This window comes from Barbus barbus, assembly GCF_936440315.1.
Source record: "Barbus barbus genome assembly, chromosome: 42".
Lineage (NCBI taxonomy): Eukaryota > Metazoa > Chordata > Actinopteri > Cypriniformes > Cyprinidae > Barbus > Barbus barbus.
In genome coordinates this window covers 1205856-1226782 of record NC_136720.1, presented here as the reverse complement: position 1 = coordinate 1226782, position 20927 = coordinate 1205856, and the positions used below count along the sequence as shown (strand labels likewise).

General features: G+C 41.7%; 3 protein-coding genes across 3 annotated transcripts in view; 1 reads left to right on the top strand and 2 right to left on the bottom strand.

The window, feature by feature from the left end:
- Positions 1-20927, top strand: part of LOC306861610 (polyunsaturated fatty acid 5-lipoxygenase-like) — a 587266-nt gene that overhangs the window by 452874 nt on the left and 113465 nt on the right. The gene's annotated exons all lie outside the window — the stretch shown is intronic.
- On the bottom strand, positions 1877-3730 carry LOC306861440 (piggyBac transposable element-derived protein 3-like; the record flags this gene model as incomplete). The annotated part of the gene is made up of 1 exon (XM_079403686.1): positions 1877-3730. The coding sequence occupies one exon, from the start codon at positions 3728-3730 to the stop codon at positions 1877-1879; it is 1854 nt and encodes a 617-aa protein (XP_079259812.1).
- Positions 11255-20481, bottom strand: LOC306861732 (uncharacterized protein). Its single transcript, XM_079404155.1, has 3 exons — positions 20449-20481; positions 19994-20097; positions 11255-12659 (listed from the first exon to the last, which is right to left on the bottom strand). Exons 2-3 carry the CDS (start codon positions 20076-20078, stop codon positions 11386-11388), a joined length of 1359 nt encoding a protein of 452 aa, XP_079260281.1. The 5' UTR covers positions 20079-20097; positions 20449-20481; the 3' UTR covers positions 11255-11385.

Below are 20927 nucleotides of genomic sequence, written 5' to 3'. Positions count from 1 at the left end.
TTCGGTCAAATACATGCTTGTTTCACTGCTTATAAAACATACAATATGCTTCGAATGACTGTTCATATCTAGCCTATAAATACACTACTTTAGCAACAAGACAAAGGGATGTAGTTGTTGTGAGAACAGCAATGACAGCAGCAATGGTTGTGCCCTCCACCATGTTTAAAGTTTGAGAGGCCATTCGAAACTCGTATTTACGATAATTGTGATAGCACCTGAAGGCAGCATAAGTACAGGTGGGAACCAGGAGGGATGCTGGGAAATGTAGTTCTGAATCGAGAGGGTAGATGCGACAGTAGGTGTGATTTTGCAGGATAATGTGGGTCATGTGAGAAAAATATTTACTACCGTTATGCAATGTAAATAGGCCTACTGATTTTCATCTGTTGTCATATGCGCCAAATTATGTTTCTGCCAGTGGATGCCCATTGCCCACACTCAGGGGCGGACTTAATAAGTGAGGTAAGTGGCCACTTAGGGCCCCAGGGAATCAGGAGGCCCCACCTGAAATTGGAGAAACATATTTAGCAAATGCTTCAGTGTGGTATTTGTGTTATGGAGAGCATCAAATGTTCACTCACTGCTCAAAATGCTGAGTTTTTGCCAAGTGCTCAGTTCTGCAAGCTTACGAATCCTCTCATTATAACAATGTGTTGATACGATGTAAATAAGAGATTCGTTGTGCAGTGCAGACAGCTTCACTGATTAACAGAACATCGTGAGATCGCGATGAACTGGTGACAGCTTTTAGTGATTATAGAGGGAGTGCTCTTTGTGCACTTTCTAGGCTGTATAATCCTGTCTGTCTCAGAACGGATATATGAACCTCAGAGAAGAAAGAATTGTTTCGTATCATGATTTTATTTGTCTTGATGTTTCGCATTGACTCGCTTGATATTACGCAGCGCCTGAAAATAGCTATATCATAATAGGTTACCTAGCTGGGGACTACTTTCAGGCGCTGTGTAATATCATTGCACCTGCTGCACCCATGGTACGGCAGGAAAGTTCCTTGATTATTATTACGCCAGAATGAGAGTATAGTTCCTAGCCATATCAGCCTAGAAAATCACAACTTTTCATTTTCCGTCAGTCTTAGTACACGATGTAACTACAGAAGAGTCAAGTTTTAGCATAAGCAGTAGAATTTACAAATTACAGTGTATCTAAAAATATGAGACAACAACAAACAAAATATATATCATTCTGAAACCTTCTGTAAGAGCCGTGATTGCACAGGTTCTGCGCGATCCTCCTCACAAATATTCTCTGGGTCTCAATCGGGCTCAAATTGATAAGCAATATAGACGACGCAATTGTTTACAATACAACCGGAGCACATATCGCTGAGGTGAGGGACGTGACGTTTATGGACGTGCACTAGGCAGTTTAACGAATCACAATACTGGGCCAATCTAACCAATCTGAGCACATTGCGTATTTCTGAGGGCTTCATAAAACCAGAAAATCATCACTGTTCATAGGAGAAGGGACAGAGCAACGTAGAATAAAGCAAATTATGTGAAAAATGTGTATCTTTAAAACCCTCTCAGGCTCAAATTAAGTTTTAGTAACAGGAAAAATCTGATATTTGGGGAAAATTATCATATGGGGTAGTACAATAGAATCCTGACTTTTTTTTTTAGAGAGACCTTCACATGCAAGGCGTTCTGGGATGTTGCGGATTTGCAACATTGGCCCAGTGTGGTAATTAGACACTGACGACTGAATATGATATGAACAATAAATATATTTGTATACAACTTTTCAAACAATGTAACAAAGTGCTTTTCAGTGGCAGAACAACAACAAAAACAATATGGGATCCAAATCCAATATCTCAAATCCTCATTGAGTAGGGCATGTTTCCAAGTCACTTTGTCATGTGGTACTCCAAGAAACAGTTTTTGTCTTTTGTAAAGCACAGAAGTACTTTGCACTTCAGGCAGGCCATTTGCGTGTAGCCATTCTTGCACAGTCTGCATCGTCCACGTTTCTCAGCATGGATGGGGAAATGATCGCATCGGTCTAATCTGACATCAACCGATGGTGCAGAGATCCTCTGAAGTGGAGGTGGGGCAGCTTGATGGGACGTTGGATCATCTTCCAATGACGGTCGTCCTCTTTTCCTACTGTTCAAGTCAGCCTGTTTGCCAACCTTGATGAGGGCATCTGCAACTTGAACACGGAAGTCAAGAAGTGGCATATACTTCTTCTCCTGCTTCTGGGTGAGATGACGGCGATAGAGGAGCCAACCATTGACCAGTGATAGGTCAATCAAGTAGTACAAGATGCGCAGATACCAACGACGTGAGCGGATGTCAATGCGATAGAGAGCTGCAAACATATCTGCTAAGTCTACTCCTCCCATGTTGTGGTTGTACACCTTGACAATGTGGGGTCTGTCCACTTCCACATATTCCTTCTTCTCTTTCGACCACCTTCTGCATCTCTCAACAGGTTCAGGGCCAATGAAGGATGATGCCAGCAACACTGCCTTGTTATCATACCACTTCACGATGGACATCCCACTTGTCTTTTCGTATTTCACTTCATACGCACCACGCCCGGCCTTTGAGAGTTCCTTGTCACTCTTGAGGGTACATCCACAGAGACGGTTACGTTTGATGGTAGCAACTGTTAGAATTCCCATTTTCTTCAGTTCCACAATGAGTTCAGGGGAAGTGAACCAGTTGTCGAAGAAGCACCTGTAGTTTAGTCCTTTTGGAACTTCTGATACGAGACGAAGCACAACTTCACCGGCAACACCAAGTCCACGCTCATTGGTCACGGTCCCTTTTCCAGTGTATACTTCAAAGTCATAGACTAGTCCAGTGACACCTGCACGAGTAAAGACCTTGATTCCCCATTTTTGCGGCTTGTTCTTGATATACTGTTTCATTCCAATCTTTCCTTTGAAGGGGATCATCTGCTCATCAATGGAGTGGTTTTCTTCCGGTTCAACCTTCAAACAGTTGGCACGGACTTTTTCAAGAACTGGACGCACCTTGAATAATGGATCGTATCCAGGCTCACCCTTTTGCTTCACATTGGTATTGTCGTTCATGTGGATGTATGTACGCAGATTATCAAATCGCTTACGTCCCATGACTGTCGCAATTGGGTCGTAGCGGGTTGCCGTCTGCCAGTACATGCGGTACGATGGCATACGTACTACGGTCATCAAGATGTGTAAACCAATGAATTGCTCTATTTCAGAAGGGGTTGTTTTCAGTTCTGGGCCATTCTTCATAACTGCATACAAGTTAGATTGTTGAGAAATATGTTCAAACACAGATTTGTCCATGAACTGATCAAAATACCACTTTGGACTTGGTATTTTGTCTAGGGGAGGTGAGAATGCAGGTCCTCGGAATGAAGAGTCTATGTCAGCTGCTGGGGGTTTCCTCTGCCTCCAAGAAAACTCTTTGTTGACTGGAGCTGGGCCTGGCTGAGGTTCATTGTCATCTGGGACCTCAGTGTCACTGTCTGCATGTACGTTATGAATTTCAACATCAAGGTGGTTGAGATTAGCTTTTGGTATTGCTGCCAGTGGCTTATCATCATCAAAGCTGGAGTCAGACTCGTATGCTTCAGGAGATTCCTCAAAGTCTGGATCAGCAATTTTATCGTCTGAAATGGATTCTGTGTCAGATAAAGCACCATCAGGAAGGCAAATGTACTCAATGGCTTCCCTGGCTGAGTAAAACTTACGTCTGTCTGCCATAACACACTGCAAATCCTGAGAGAGTCCATAGAGAGTATTCTGTAAGGCAGTTTGCCAAAAAATGCTTTGACACAATGATCTGTACTAATAAAAGTGCCATGGAATTTAGGCTACATCAGTTTTCCTCACTGCACAGTCAAATGAACATGGTATTGTGCCATTGCTTTTGATCAAATGTGCCTCTGATTGTTTGTAACTTCACTCCAAATTATCAAATTTTCCATATGATATACCCTCAGTGACACCTCAAAGTAATAAGTAAACACTGGTGATAGGAAAATAACCCTAGTATAAACTGTTTTTAACTGTTGCAAATCAGCAACGCCTGCCTTGAGAGGGTTAAAAACTAAGCATTAAAGGTGCACTAAGCAATTTTTGAAAAACACTTGCAGTGTCAGATCAGGTCTCAAAACACACTTGCAGCCAATCAGCAGTAAGGGGGCAAAAGAAGAAAAAAAAGAGGAAAATATCGGAGGAACACATTAAAAAGAAGGGTTACGATCGGGCAAGAGATAGGACCCGCAAGACTAGAAAAAAAAGAAAGTCAACCACCCTTTTAACTTTATATTAACAGACAAGCCCCCAATTATCATGTCCTATCCATGGAGAGGAATAACAACTGAAAGAAAAAGGGCAGAGGACAAGATTGCACAAAAGTTCCAAGCGAAAGTGTGGTATGTATTTACAATTCTCAACATAAAATGGAAGAAAAAACAGAGACCCACTTACACACAATATGTACACAGTATGGCAATCAAATATAAAATAACAACAAATATTATGCCCTGGGATGTAAAAATACTTTCATATTCTTTCTTGTTTATATTTTTTCCCTGGGCATTGCAACATTTTTTTCATTTTTGCATGGTTTATGTTGGTCACAAACTTAGGTTATAAAAACTAGTGAAAACACAATTTTAACTATAACAAAAATTGTGTATTTCTAAGAGTAATAACATCACAAAGAACACAAAGGGTCTCACATTTACACAACTTAAATTGTCTTCCTCCATTCTGTAAACCTTCTGCAACGCTATTTATTCTGAAGACCTGTGAGATACCCTTCTGCATTGTGAAGTCTCATGTAAACGATCGTTTCTCCTTTAAGGTTGAAACTCTTCCCACACTGGGGGCAAGTGAAAAGTTTATCTCCAGTGTGAACCTCAAGGTTTGCTTAGTTAAGACTTCTCTCCGATGAGAGTTATTACATGATTCGTAAGTGTTTCCTGTCTGTGAAACTCCTACCACTTTGATGACAGTCTCGAGTGCATCCTAAGGCAGGGATCCTCAAATCTGGCCCACAAGATCCACTTTCCTGTAGAGTTTAGCGCTAACCCTAATCAAACACACCTGAGCATGCTAATCAGTGTCTTCCGAATCATTAGAAAATCACAGGTGGGTGAATTTTATCAGGGTTGGAGCTAAACCCTGCAGCGCATTGGCCCTCCAGGGCAAGATTTGAGGAACCCTGAGCTAAGGGAAAGAGGCTATATTTTAGCCTCTCCTGACTAGTTTCCTGTTGGCCAAAAAAACATGTTTGATCCTCAATCATGTCAATAGTGAATCAGAGTATTATAGAGGAGCTAGTTCCATCTTATTTTAAGCACGCCTTGGTACAGCCTCTGTTTAAAAACCCAAGCCTGGACCCATCAGTGGTGAATAATTATAGGCCGATTTAAAAACTGCCTTTTTTGGCAAACATAGTGGAGAAGGTGGTACTTAATCAACTCTCAACATTTTTAAATGAAAACAAAATCTATGATCAATTTCAATCTGGCTTTAGGCCTCAGCACAGCAGCGAAACTGCCCTTCTTCTTAAAGAAACTAATGATCTGCTGATGTCGGTAGATGCTGGGAATTGTGTGGTTTTGGTGCTTCTCGATCTAAGTGCAGCATTTGATACAGTGGATCACAGGATTCTTCTTGACCGCTTAAGTCGGTGAGTGGGCATTAAGGAGAATGCTCTAAAGCGGTTCTCTTCCTACTTACATGAAAGTACTTCTGCTGTGGAACTAGGGAATTTTATATCATCCTCTCAGCCTGTTTTATCTGGGGTTCCTCAGGGTTCTTGTCTTGGCCCTGTCGTGCAGCTGCATGGCATGGGATAGCACACAGTACTCATTCCTGTATCTAAGGGAACCAAGGTTACGTTAGTAACCGAGTACGTTCCCTGTCGATACTTCACTCGTACTGCGTCGCTAGACGCTATGGGGAACAAATACAATCCCGCCATGCCATGAAGAGAAATGACAAACATAAACTTGCCTTGAGCAATAAGGCTCAGAGGGATCAATTATGAGCAGGAAGAATCCTGCAGGAGGCATGAGGACCAAACTCTCAGAGGTCTGTCCAGCCTAGAAATCGTTTCAACGGTCATAAGTACAGCCTCAGCACCAGGAATGGGGCCAAGAGCGTTCTTGGAGAATCAGGCAATGCCTGAGGGGACCGCTTAAGACAGGCGTGTGCCATTTAAGCAGAGAGAACCCGAGCCTGTAAGGCTGCGACATCCAAGTTATAGAACCTGGCATATGTGGACGGCAAGGCCCAGCCGGCCGCCGCACAAATGTCTGCCATAGACACACCACTAGACCACACCCAAGAAGAGGCCACGCCTCTAGTGGAATGGGGTCTCACTCCAATGGGGCTCTGGAGGCCCAGGGAGGAGTATGCTAGTGCGATAACGTTAACTAACCATCGAGATATTCTGTGCTTTGTGACCGGAGACCCCTTGGTGTGGCCTCCAAAGCAGACAAAGTGTTATTCCATCTGCCTAAAGGGCGTGGAACGCTCAATGTACATTCTCAATGCCCTGACCGGGCAGAGAAGGTTGAACTCTTGGTCCTCCTCAGAAGAGGGGAGCGCAGAGAACGTAATAACCTGGGCTCTAAACGGAGTGTAGAGCGCCTTAGGGACATAGCCGTGTTTTGGTTTTAGGACTACCTTCGAGTCGTTATGGAGAGAGCCTGCAAGTCGCCTACTCGCTTCACCGATGCTAGCGCTAGTAGCAGAGCGGTCTTGAGTGACGGTGTTTTTAAGCTTGCAGATTGTAGTGGCTCAAAAGGAGGGCCCTTAAGGGCTCTCAGGACCGTGGGCAGGTCCCATGCAGGGACTGTGAGGGGTCGGGGCGGATGGAGCCTCCTAGATCCCCTCAGGAACGGACAACCAGGTTGTTCTGGCCCACCGACATGTCCGGCAATGGGAGCGTGAGAGGCTGCTATAGCTGCCACGTAGACTGAGCGTGGAAGGGGCGCGGCCCTTATCCAACAGCTCTTGTCGATATGACAATATCACCGATGTCACATTTTGTCGGGTCCTCACCGCGGGCTTGACACCAGGCGGAGAAAACCGACCATTTAGAGGTGTAGAGGCATCTCATGGACGGGGCTCTAGCCTGTTCAATTGTATTCAGGACATTCTCAGGGAGATCATTGAGTCCCATCGAGTGCCAATAGATGCAGGTCCCACAGCTCGGGCTGGGGGTGCCAGATCGTTCTGTTCGCCTGAGAGAGGAGGTCTCGCCTCAGGGGAATGGGCCACGGAGCCGCTATTAGCAGCTGAGATAAATCCGGGATCCAAAGCTGGTTCTTCCAGAGTGGGGCCACTAGAGCACTTTGTGCTTGCATTCCCTGATTCGCCTGATTACTTGAGGAATCAGAGCAATCGGGGGAAAAGCGTATAGAAGGAGGTTGGGCCATTCGTGGGCTAACGAATGGCCCTCGCTCTTCGAAAAATAAATCTGAAAGTGAGAGTTGTCTTTGGAGGCGAAGAGGTCGACCTCTGCCCTGCCAAAGATCTACCAGACTTCCTGAACCGTCTGTGGGTGGAGCATCCACTCCTCTGAGGGGACGTTGCTCCGAGAGAGCATGTCTGCTCCTTGGTTCAGAACGCCGGGCACATGAGCTGCTCTCAGTGAACGCAGGTTGAGATGTGCACATACTAAGAGGCACTCTGCCATCTCGAAAAGGCCTTTCGAGGTGAGCCCGCCCTGGCGATTTATGTATGACACCACCGTCATGTTGTCCGAGCGGACTAGTACCCTTCAGGACTGGCAGGAAGAACTGAAGAGCTTGACATACTGCCGTCCTTTCGAGGCAGTTAATGTGCATCTGTCCTTCTGCGTTCGTCCAGGAGCCGAAGGTCGGTTTGCCATTGCACAGAGCCCCCCAACCTGTGTTGGAGGCGTCTGTTGTAACAACCTTCCTTCTGTAAATCAAACCCATTGCCACACCTTTTCCGAACCATCGCAGGTTCCTCCAGGGGGCCAGGGCTGACACGCAGGCCTGGTTCACCCTGACACGAATGCGTCCATGACGCCACGCATGAGGCGGAATTAGAGGTTTCAGCCAGTACTGAAGGAGTCTCATCTTGAGAAGGCCCAACCGAAGAACTGGCGATGCAGAGGCCATGAGGCCCAGCATCCTTTGAAACGATTTGAGTGGGTAGGAGGCCCCAATCTTGAAGGAATCCGCGAGCTGCCGTATGGCCAGAATGCGATCTGGTGTGACTTTTGCCGTCATGCGGGCGGAGTCGAAAACTGTCCCCAGGAACGAGTTTGTTGGCTGGGGGACAGGGAGCTCCTAGCCAAATTGATCCTGAGTCCAAGGTCCAAGTGACTGAGGAGGAGGGACCTGTGGGCTACCAGGTCTGCCTTCGACTGCGCTAGAATGAGCCAGTCATCGAGGTAATTCAGGACACAGATTCCCATGTTTCAGAGGGGAGAGAGCCGCATCTATGCACTTCGTAGAAGTGCGGGGAGCTAGAGCCAGCCCAAAGTGCAGGATCCATGTATTGATAAGCCACTCCCTCGAAGGAGAATGTCAAGAATCGTCTGTGACCGGGGGGGGGGGGGGGGGGGGGGGGGGGGGGGTATCTGGATGTGAAAGTAAGCGTCTTTCAGATCCAGCGAATTTGTGAGAGGATCTGCTTCAGTGTAGTCATCCTGAACGGCCGTCTCATGAGGGCGCGGGTTCAGATGTCTGAGATCTAGGATGGGCCGGATGCCGCCACCCTTTTGAGGACGAGGAAATAACGGCTGTAGAAGCCTGACTCGCTCTGAGCTGGAGGAACTGTTTCTACAGCCCCCTTTTTCCAGCAATTTTTTCACCTCAGCTCGCAGGACGTGAGCGTTGCTGCTTAGCGCTGAGACCACACCGCTGAACTGCAGGGGTCTCTGAGCGAATCTAAGTGAATAACGTCATTCTATAATCCCCAGAACCCAATGAGACACTCCGGGAATGGCCCGTTAGGCCTCGGCCCGTGTGGCAAGGGTGTTGGAATTCATTTGGGTGGTGAGTCGCCGTGTGGGGACTCGACACACCTGTTAAGATAAAATTACTCCTTTGAAAATGTTTGTGTTTTATTTTTCCTCACTATAGCAGTGATCGGCTGTGTGGGCGCTATATGAATGGGCCCAGTTCACAACAGTATGTACACAAACACATTGGAAGCGTGACAGAGGCCATTTCGCGGCGCTAGACTCAATGCTTCCATCAGCTGCGAGAGGTGCTAATCCTTAGTGCAAACACACCGGCAGATCAAAGCGCTGTGTGCAGAGTGAAACATGCGGGGCTATGCCAGAGCGCAAAAAATCACTCGAGCATGCCCGCTCAGCCCCGCGATCTCTCAGTTTCCAGAGAGTGAGAGCGGGGAAGGCGGGGCCAACCAGCGCAGTATTGTAAGATCTGTATAAAAGGATTGTGCCACTCAGTACGATGAGTAGCGCAGATCCTCGCGTGTTTAACACACTCTAGCAGATTAAAGGGAGCACACGAGATAAACCGGCGTGCAATCACTCAAGCCTGATCGCTCCGCGAGTTAAGTGTTCCTTCCTCTGAGGTGTCTGGGAGGAGAGGAACATGAAAGCGGGAAAGGCGGTGGCGCCTTATAGCGAGCGAATCAGGGGCGGCTTTCGACGAAAGCAGTCTGTTTGTGAGGGAGCAGCTTTAGCGACTCACACGCCCACGCAAAGCTGTCAAAGATAGCTTTCTACTCCGGTCCGCCCAAGAGGATATAGCCACTCATGTAACGAGGGGCGGTGATTCTCACGTGTAAAAACACCGGCGGATCAGAGCGTCACGGTAAGAGTGAGCACGCGGGCTCTTGAGCCGGCGTGGGATCACTCAAAACCGATTAATTAGTGGCTCTATGGTTTCATTCTCCGAGCTTTCTGAGAGAGGAGAAACGGAAGAGCGGAGCTGCCTTGCTAGAAGGCTAGCGAGTGGAGAAGAGCGAGACTCATACTCGAGTGAGCATTCTGTCTCAGAGAACGCGCAGTCTGTGTGGGCGTTGCCCACAGAGGAGAAGCGCTCACTTCCCTTCTGCATCGTGCAGAATTTCCTGCGCGAGCCACATTCGCAGTGCGACATTTGCAACAACGTCGCTTGAAATTTTGCTCTTTCAGAGAAATTTGATTTTAGACTCACCGGATGGCCGCAGGGGACGAGGCTGGCATCTGCACAGGTTGCTGGAGCAGTTCGAAGAGCAGGCAGAGCAGCGAGAGGGTGCAGAGGAAAAGGCAGCTTCTATCCGCAGCGAGGCGTTTCTACGGCGAGTGTCTTCCAGTCTCGAGTGTCAGCGAAGGGATGATCGTCGTCGCTTAAGGAGAATTGATCTGTTTTCCTATGGCGAAGTGCCCGCTTAAATAGCCAGATGACCCCACCCCTTCTGGCGGGCTCTGGCGGGATTTGCCGCCATAGGCTCGTGCAGCGCCGCTGACGAGCCATTGGTTCGTTTTTTATTACTGCACGAACCAATGGCCGTGCAGTCACACTGCGTGATTGAAAAAGTCTTCAGTCCTCAGAGAAAAAGGAGTTTTCCCCATAGCGTCTAGCGACGCAGTACGAGTGAAGTATCGACAGGGAACATATCGTTGCAAGATAAAATTACAAATTATTTCCATGTTTCCCCCACAAAATTACAGTACCGTGAGCAGGAGGATAACATTTGTTCTGATACTGGATAGTCTTTTGAGCATGAAGAGTTCCAATACAAGGCATTTTTCAAAACAAATGAACACTTTCCCATTTTTAAAACATGTAACTTATTTACTATTGTGCCAGTTTTGTAGTGTATATAGCTATTTTGACTTCTTATTTTGTATTCGCTGTGCGGCTAGACTAGGCGCCTCAACAATAAATACTGGTTTTTAAAGGGTTACATGGTCTTGCCCCAGAGTATATCTCTAGCTTGTTACAATAGCACTGTCCTGCTAGACTGCTATGATCATACACTGATCACATGTAAATGGCTTCTCTCTGCTCTGAATTTTCATGAGCCAGATATGGATTCATTTTCAGTGTAAACTGCTGCCAACCCTTCCACATTGTAAGCAGGTAAAAGGTATCTCCAGTATGACTTCTGATCTGAACTTTAAGGTTTCTATGTTGATTAACACTTTTTCTCTCTGGTGTGAATTATCATGTGCATGTTAAGCATCTCTCTTTTTGAGTGAAACCTTTTCCACACTATTGACAGTTGAAAGGGCTCTCTCGTGGACTTCCACACTGATAGCGTGTGTACAGCATTTCTCCAGTGTGAATTCTCATATTGGTTTCCATGCTGAATAAAACTCCTTCCACACTGAGGGCATATGTATGGCTTCCCCCCAGTGTGAGCTCTCATGTGCCTATTAAGGTTTGTTTTTTGATTGAAACTTTTTAAAAGGGCTTTTCCCTAGTATGAATTCTCATGTGCCTATTGAGAACCACTTTTTGAGTGAAACTTACTCCACACTGCTGGCAGGTGTATGGCTTCTCTCCAGTGTGTACTCTCATGTGCCTGTTAAGGCTTCCTTTTTGAGTGAAACTTGCTCCACATTGCTGGCAGGTGAAAGGGCTTTCTCCAGTGTGTACTCTCATGTGGTAATTAAAGTTTACTTTGCGGTTGAAATGTTTTCCACACTGCTGACAGGTAAAAGGCCTTTCTCCTGTATGAATTCTCATGTGGACTTTAAGGTTTGCATGTTGATCAAAGCTCTTTCCACACTGAGGGCATGTGTAAGGCTTCTCTCCAGTGTGAATTCTCATGTGGACTTTAAGGTTTACATGTTGATGAAAACTACGCCCACACTGAGAGCATGTGTAAGGCTTCTCTCCAGTATGAATTCTCATGTGCTTGTTAAGGTTTGTTTTTTGATTAAAACTTTTCCCACACTGTTGGCAGGTGAAAGGGTTTTCTCCAGCGTGAATTCTCATGTGTATTTCAAGCTTTTCATTTTGATCGAAACTCTTTCCACACTGATGGCATGTGTAAGGCTTTTCCCTAGTGTGAATTCTCATGTGGTACTTAAGATTTCCTTTTCGACTGAAACTTTTTCCACATTGTTGGCAGGTAAAAGGCCTTTCTCCTGTATGAATACGCATGTGCCTATTGAGAATCCCTTTTTGAGAGAAACTTCTTCCACACTGTTGGCAGGTAAAAGGGTTTCGTTCTCTATGAATTTTCATGTGGATTTTAACATTTCCACGTTGATCAAAACACTTTCCACACTGAGGACATGAGTAAGATTTCTCTCCAGTGTGAATTCTCATGTGCCTGTTAAGGCTTCCTTTTTGAGTGAAACTTACTCCACACTGAGGGCATGTGTAAGGCTTCTCTCCTTTGTGAATTCTCACATGGACCATGAGGTTTCCTTGTTGATAAAAACTCTTTCCACACTCTTGGCAAGTGTAAGGTTTCTCTCCAGTGTGAATTCTCATGTGGGCTTTAAGGTTTCCATGTTGAGTGAAATGCTTTCCACACTGAAAGCAAGTTAAACATCTTCTAGTTCCTATTGCTTTTTTAACTCTTTTTCGTGAGGAAGCTTTTTTAGTCTGTGAGCAATTGCAAGATTTTTCTTCAGTTATAAAATCACGATGGTTCTCATGCTGATCTTCCTCTTCCATTTCATTCAGAACTTCATTCTCCACTTTAATTGCTGTCAGGTCTAATGCTAAAAAGCAGACAAAAACATGTAAAACATTAAAACCAACAAAATGTGTTGTACAACCTCATATTCACTTAGCTACTGAAAGAGGTATTGCATGTAATCTCAGACCATCTTTTAAATTTTGTTTCAGCAATTTTTTAATTGATAGGTATTGGCTAGCTAAGCTTGATTCCCTTTCTAGCTTGTACTTATTTGAACAATGCCTGAAAATTGGTATTACGAGCACTTCCTGTGTCTGTTTGCCTCTTTAAGAAGAATCTCTTTATGTATTCCCCAATTGTAAAAGCGTCTATAAAATGACTAAATGTAAATGTGATCCTTTATTTCACGCCAGATGTCCTGCAAGTGTCATGCAGTAGGTGGCAGTATGCACCTCCAAGCAGGCGCCCCTCCACCCACTTCCCGAATCCCCATCCAACCTCAGACTATCAAATAATTTCAATAAACTTTATGAAAAAATTAATGCTTTTTTAATTTAAAAAGTCTACAGCAGAAAAAAAAAACCACCTGCAACACTGAAAAATATTATTATTATTCTCTCTGTAATTGTATTTTTTTATAAAAAAAATGTTTAGGTTTCGTGCTGTCCGCTAAGGCATAGGACACACACGGGCCTCTCCTCTCACCAACGAAATTAACTCCGTATCTACACTGGACGCGCGTGGCAAATACAGTAGAACCCATTAATCAGGGACACTGTTTACACTGGATGTGATGCGGTGCGACACGACAAATCCCCGACAGTAAACTGATGCCTTGTTCTATTTATGACGTACTGACACAAAATAATAAATTAATTTCAACGGTCACTGTTGCGGCGCAACGCGACAACTGTAGCATCCGGTGTAGACACGGTGAGTGAAGCCGAGAGCAAGATATGCCTCGTCATATTTTCTGCATTTAGCTTTTGAATGACCAGCACCTGTCTGTGCAACTTCATCTATGGCTTTTCTTTTCCCTTTCACAAACCGATCCATCTCCCATTATAAGTTACATCCTTTGGTTGTTTACCGGTTTATTTCTTTTATTTTTCTGCCGATGGCCCGCACTCCCCCTGCAGTACTCATGCTCCCCCCTGGCAGGCGCGCCCCACACTTTGAGAACCACTGCGCTATAGGGATTTCCTGGATTCCTTCTGCAAGGCGTATTTGAGGTTTCTGGCCTTCGGATAGAGATTTACTACTCATCACAGAACTGTGCTTCACTGACAAGATGCATGCATGAATATCGCAGCTTTTGCCTAATATCGATTGCAATATCATTTCGATATATTGTGCAGCATTAATCCATACTGGCGTTTCCACTGCGTTTTAGAAAAGAACTCAGTTCACAATACATGATCAAAAACGCATGTTGCGTAACCATTCATGCACACTGTTAACATCATGCTACATAAGACAATTTATGGAATTTATACTACACTTTTACTAAAAACTCACTTTAAACCACCATCGAGTGTTTAATAACTTCCAATTGCGATCTAATGTGTTTTGGCCATACAGTGTTGCTGAAATGTTATTTCCAGCCTTTTACATCAAGCTGATTGTTATACTTGTCAAGCATTTCTCATTTAAACACCCTGTATTATGAAAATAGGCAAAATCACACGAAAATCCCATACAAGTCACTTACTATTGTAATCATGTTCATTAGCTTTATGTTTCATCTGTAGAAATGTTTTCTTGTGAACAGAACTGAACATGGAAGTGTGGAGACAGGGCGGGTTATGAACACAGGAGTTATCATTTGAAAAATGTAATCTTGGTCAAATCAATTTAATAAAATTGGTTTCGAAAAAAGTATCGTTCAGGAACCGGTATCGAAGTCAAGGTATTGGTAAAGATATAGAATTTTTTTTAACAATACCCAGTCCTACCTGTGACTAAGCGACCAATAAAATTGATCGACTAAGCCTCATCTTGTCGACCAGGGCTCTAGACTCATTCTTCCCACTGGTCACACTTCTGCGACTTTCTCAGTTGGTCGCACGTGCACATCATTTGGTTGCAATTTTTTATTAATTTTTTATTAAGCAATTTGATTAATCAATGCATGCTGCTGAACTTTTATCATAGTTTATAGTTATATGGTAATGAAAGTGTTCAACATTCAACCCGTTCTTTTTCATCTGTATTATTTGTGATTTAAATTTTGTGAACAGGAGCTACTTTTTTTGCTTTCACTTCCACTTTCAAATTTGCGATCTTGGTGTCATGCTTTACCAGAAAAGATAATTGTCTGTTTTGCTTATATCTATACACCTTTCACTTTTTAAGACTAAACATAACATTGTTATTCTTAATTAAAAGGCACAACAACAATAAAACAGTACGTTACAATGACAAACTAGCTTACATAACATTTATTAACAAAAACGAATAAGACGAGGCATGGCACAGGACACATCACATGCTGTATTATAAAAAGAGATAAACTAAAAATAATAATTTTAACCAGTGGTTCTTCAGATCTTTCTTTCGGATGTTGATGTAATAACGTTTTCCCTCGCATTCAAGCAAACAGCATTTCCTCACAACACGTAGGGGTGTAAGGGTACACAAACATACGAACCTCGGTTTTGACGTCACTCTTTAGTATAGTTTCAGTACAGCATTTAATTAAACAATGGTTTATTGAACAAATTGCTTTTCCTTTAAATAAATTCAATGACAATTTTCTAAAGGATAAAAATCTACCTCAGCTTTTCTCTAAACTATAGGGAGCCCTTTTACATTACTATAAGGTTACAATTAACAACAGACTCCAAACTTAAATTCAATTAATATTTATTTTAACTATAATAACCAACATTCAAATAAAAAATGTGTAGCCTATGCAAACATGTAAATTGCATATAATTTTAATTAACTTCTAAATCAGAGGTCTGAAACTCAATTCCTGGAGGGCCACAGCTCTGGAGAGTTTAGCTCCAACTCTAATCAAACACACCTGATCCAGCTAATCAAGCTCTTCAGGATCACTAGAAACTTCCCAGCAGCTGTGAGTGGAGCTAAACTCTGCTGTGGCCCTCCAGGAATTGAGTTTAAGACCTCTGTTCTAAATGATACCATTTATATTTGTTGTTGAATTATAATCATTTACACAGTGGCTGTTATAACTTGTTTTATAAAAGCTTTATTTAAACATTAAATAATTAAGACATCACTAACAGGTAGTCAAATATAGCCTAATATTTCTCAAAATGCTCTTTACTAGACTTCATTTCTCTAGCAAATAACGAGCTGTGGACACTGATGACTTGCCTGAGGTAGGCTAAATGAAATGCTACGTGACATTTTGTTTACAAGCTCTTTTAAATGATGTCTTTCGGCAATTGAAACACTGATTGAGCGATTACATGAGATGTTCATTCATGTATGCATATAATGTTTTTAAGGGAGTCTCTTCTGTTCATCAAGGCTGTATTTATTCGAGCAATAATACAGAAAAATACTGTAATATTGTGAAATATTATTGAAATTTCTAATATTGGTTTCCTATTTTAATATACTTTAAAATAGAGTTTCTGTGACGCAGCGCTGTATTTTCAGCATCATTACTCCAGTCTTCAGTGTCCCATCATCCTTCAGAAATCATAATAATATGCTGATTTATTATCAGTGTTCAAACTGTTCTGCTGCTTCATATTGTTTTTTGGTATGCAATACTTTTTTCTTTGAATACATGCACCGACTCTTTGAATAGCATTGTATATTGTAACACAAAATTGTTTTTTTTAATTCATGCAGTTTTTTTTTACTTTTAATTAATCAGAGAATCCCAAAAAACAATATGAAGCAGCACAAGTTTCCAACATTGATTATAAATCAGCATATTATTATGATTTCTGAAGGATGATGTGACACTGAAGACTGGAGAAATGATGCTGAAAATTCAGCTGAGGATCACAGAAATAAATTACATTTTGAAATATATTAAAATAGAAAACTTATTTTAAATTGCAATATTTCACAAAATATTTTTGATCAAATGGATACAGCCTTGATGAGCAGAAGAAACATCTTTAAAAAACAAACTTACTGATCCCAAACTTTTAAGCGGAAGCGTGTATTTCGCATTAAAACTATTAGCAGGCTAAAGATAAAGGGATGATCGCGCTCCCATTACGGTCCATTCACACAGGGCGTCGGTGTCAATGCCTCTCATTTACTTTGAACGGAGAGACGTCAAGCATTGCTGAACTGAATTAGAGGCGTTAGAACTGAGGCTTCTGTTATATCGCGATGCATCGTTTCTAACATATTTGCATCGGTAAAAAACTATTTATTTATATATAATTACTGATACCCTTATACTTTTATTGTTTAGAAAGTGACCAATATTTTATATGTAGATTGATTTCTCCTTTCTCGAGCTCGTACTCTTATCACTGCTGCGCGTGAATATGACGAATCACAACACTGCGGAGACCTGAGGAAAAGCGGGGATTAAAGTCCCCGCTTTATTTAGAAGTAAAGAGTGTAAAGACCATCGACTCTACCGTGCGACTCCACCGGGCAGGGACACCGGCAAGGGATAGTAGTAGCTTTTTATTTATTTTTTTCATTGATATGTTTATTATTGAAATGTTTTTGTTATATGCATGTGTCAATTTTATTTAATTCCTTTATTTTCTTAAATATGTGGGTAGATAGTATATAGAGTTGTAACTTTTTAAGTTTTAGTTACTTTTTCTTATTTGTAAGTCGCTTTGGACAAATGGGTCTGCTAAATGACGAAAGTAAAGTAAAGTAAAGTCCCAAACCTGACTTGAAATAACCTAACAAATCAATCGGGTCTAAAGCGGTTATAAACAACAATGTAAGTTCACACAATCTCACTAATTTATGCACGCTTTTTCTTAAGCAGCCCTTAAAGGAACACTCCACTTTTTTTGGAAATAGGCTCATTTTACAACTCCCCAAGAGTTAAGAGTTTTACCGTTTTTCAATCCATTCAGCCTCCGGGTCTGGTGGTAGCACTTTTAGTTTAGCATAGATCATTGAATCGGATTAGACCATTAGCATTTGGTCATCAAAAATGACCAAAGAGTTTTGATAATATTCCTATTTAAAGGTATATAGCTGGGGACTACTTTCAGGCGCTGTGTAATATCATTGCACCTGCTGCACTCATGGTACAGCAGCAAAGTTTCTTGATTATTACGCCAGAATGAGAGTATAGTTCCTGGTCATATCGGCCTAGAAAATCACAACATTTCATTTTCTGCCGGTCTCAGTACACGATATAACTACAGAAGAGTCACGCTTTAAATAAAATTGCCTATTTCCAAAAAAAGTGGAGTGTTCCTTTAATGTCGATCATGGATCAAATCGATCCAGCATGGCAAACAGCGAATATATCTGTGCTGTTTAATGCATTTGAGACGTTTTGTTTTCCTCAGTGCATAACTGACACGTCACGAGTATATTTTTCATCTGTAAATGTTAGAAAGTCATGCAAATATATTCATTTTAATGTCAGGAGTGGGCGAATCACGCAAGTGGACGAGCGCTGCTGCACATGCGCTCTAAACAGACGGAGCACAATAATTCAAGTCAAATATGCATTTTATGACAGCAGTAACTGTAAAGGGACTATTGTAATGGGTAAATAAAATGCAAGATAATACAGTCCTCATTACTAAGCTCAGATGAGTTAATGTGTGTTTCTTATAGCAGTTAGAACGTAGTTTTAATTTAGTGATTTTAACTTTTAGTTTAGTGATTGTTAAATGCTTTATAGAGCATTGTTAGATTGTAATGTTCTAATGATCTGGTCTGATCCAAAGAAATAAAAGCGATCATATTTTTCCCATTGGATTGTATTGCATCGCATTGAAATCGAATCGCACTACATCATAACAGGTGAATCGTAGCGCAACGCTAGCTGCTTCATATGTATCTTCAATGTATCGTATCGTTGGCTATGCATCGCACAGGCCTCAGTTATGGAGATGCACATCCCTAGTACACATTCATACCGAACCGAGAGAGGGGTAAGATGAGACACTTTTTTGGGAAAATGACGCAGAAGTACAATCAAAGTATCTGAAGTAATTTCAGGATGTTTCCTTATATTTTAAATGATCAGAATGTATGTGGTCTTATAAACAAGGTGTTCCTGTGGCTCAGTTTAGCCGACTCAGTGGGTAAGATGAACCATCTGGGTGTAAACTGACCATCTGACTGAATCTGATTCAAACCCATGTTCAATTTTAAAGATAATTTACCTATTTTAAAAACTAATTCAATCATCAAATTTCCTTTTTCAAACAGTCTTGTTTTCTTAAAGCTAACATTGAGGAGGGACATGGCCTGGGAGAGAAACTGTTCTTGTGTCTGGCTGTTTTGGTGCTCAGTGATGTGTAGCGCTGGCCAGAGAGTGAGCTGCGTGTGAGGGGTCCAGACGGACTTTCTTAGCCCTTTTCCTCACTCTGGAGGAACAAATGATGTTTACATTTCAATCTTTAATTGTTTGCATTTCTAAAACAATGTGTTGAACACCAAAGTTGTAAACTCCCCATTTTTGGCCGATTTGTTATATACGTTATATATCTCGGTATTTCCTTTATTGTATCTGGATGTTTTTTTTTCTGTATTTAATATACAGTATATATTTTACTTACAAGTTTACTGAACTTATATTTTACGTAAACAATACATATTAAAGGCTATGAAAACTAATATAGTGAATGTGACCCAGTCATGAGTAGCACAGGTATATCTGTAGCAATAGACAATAATACATTGTATGGGTCAAAATATGCATTTTTCTTTTATGCCAAAAATCATTAGGATATTAAGATCATGTTCCATGAAGATATTTAGTACATTTCCTATCAAAACTTAATTTCTGATTAGTAATATGCATTGCTAAGAACTTCATTTGAACAACTTTAAAGGAGATACATTTAAAAATACATTTGTGTGTGGGTTTTAAAATTCTGCATATCACACTGTCCAACTACAAATAATTCAGTGAAATATATATTTTAGTCAGAATTATTGTGCTCCTAGTTCACTGCGCTCTGTTTGTCTGTCTTCTGCTATATTTGGTATCAAACTACTGTATATCTATATAAACGCTATCGCCTCATGCAGTATCACTTATAAAGAATACATCTATATATATATATATATGTGTATATATATATATAAACTCCATATACCGCTCGGCCCTGAAGAAAAACATCTTATGGCTCTGATCAGAGATGGATTTGGTGTATTTGTACACTATTATCATCATTATGATCTACTCTACTAGACTTTCCTGCCAATAATAACAAACTCAAGACAACAGTTTAATAATCAGATGCACTGAGAATGAAAACCAACCTGTTAGTTCCTCGACATCTTCTTGTTTGAGGCTGAAAACTTCTTCAATCCTGAAGTCTTGAGTCTCTTCTTTAATAAACGCCATGTTTCTGTGTTTGGACACTCTGTCGGGATCAAGATGAGAATAATTAACACAAACTAACTCTCCTTAGACAAGAGATCAGGGTTTGTTTTGTGCTGTTCACTGTTTAAACCTGATTCAGTAGAAACAGAGTCTGTTTAGTTGTTAAAGAGCTGTTTCTCCATCACTACTAGCTAGGGAGCGAGCTCATGTTTACTATCAAGTGATCTCGACACTACTTTACTGTTCCTAAACTCACACAGAGTGATGATTTATAACGTTAGGTAAAGTATTACGGTGTTAAATTAAATAATTAGTTTGTTAGTTTCACCGTTTTCTATAAAATAAGCGGGATGTAATCATTTAAACGCTTCAGAAGATTAAAAACACAAACCTCTCTTCAGCACGGAGCGCGGCGCAGCCTTGTGATGTCAGAGCGTCAAAGCAAAATAAAAGTCTTGTCCACACCAGTATAGAAATTCACAACAGCAACAAAAAAAAAAAAAATTACAAATGATAAGATAAAGGATAAACTCAAGGAATTAATCAGATTCTTTAATAACTTTCCTCCCCAAAAGCTTAGTTTCTACTCACCATGTTTTATCAACACCGCACAAATATGGCATTATTTATTATTAATGTCACTGTTCTTATAAGCTATTTATATTAAATACTGGGGTAATATAAAATAAGTAAGTCACTTTTATACAGATTGTTTTAGTTTCACATAGTTAAGATATTTTTCTTTACAAATACTATAATGTATTATTATGATCATTAATAGTCTTGTTGTGGAAACCATAAAGCCATGGTAATGAGGAGGATAAGTTCTGTCTGATTCATGATCTTTCTAATACTACAGTTAACTCTGGA

Excerpts from the sequence above, each read along its gene's own strand:
- LOC306861732 (XM_079404155.1), bottom strand. The coding sequence starts at position 20,078 with ATGGCGTTTATTAAAGAAGAGACTCAAGACTTCAGGATTGAAGAAGTT. Across the intron at positions 12,660-19,993 it reads AGATGTCGAGGAACTAACAG|CATTAGACCTGACAGCAATT; the intron begins GTTGGTTTTCAT and ends TCTGCTTTTTAG.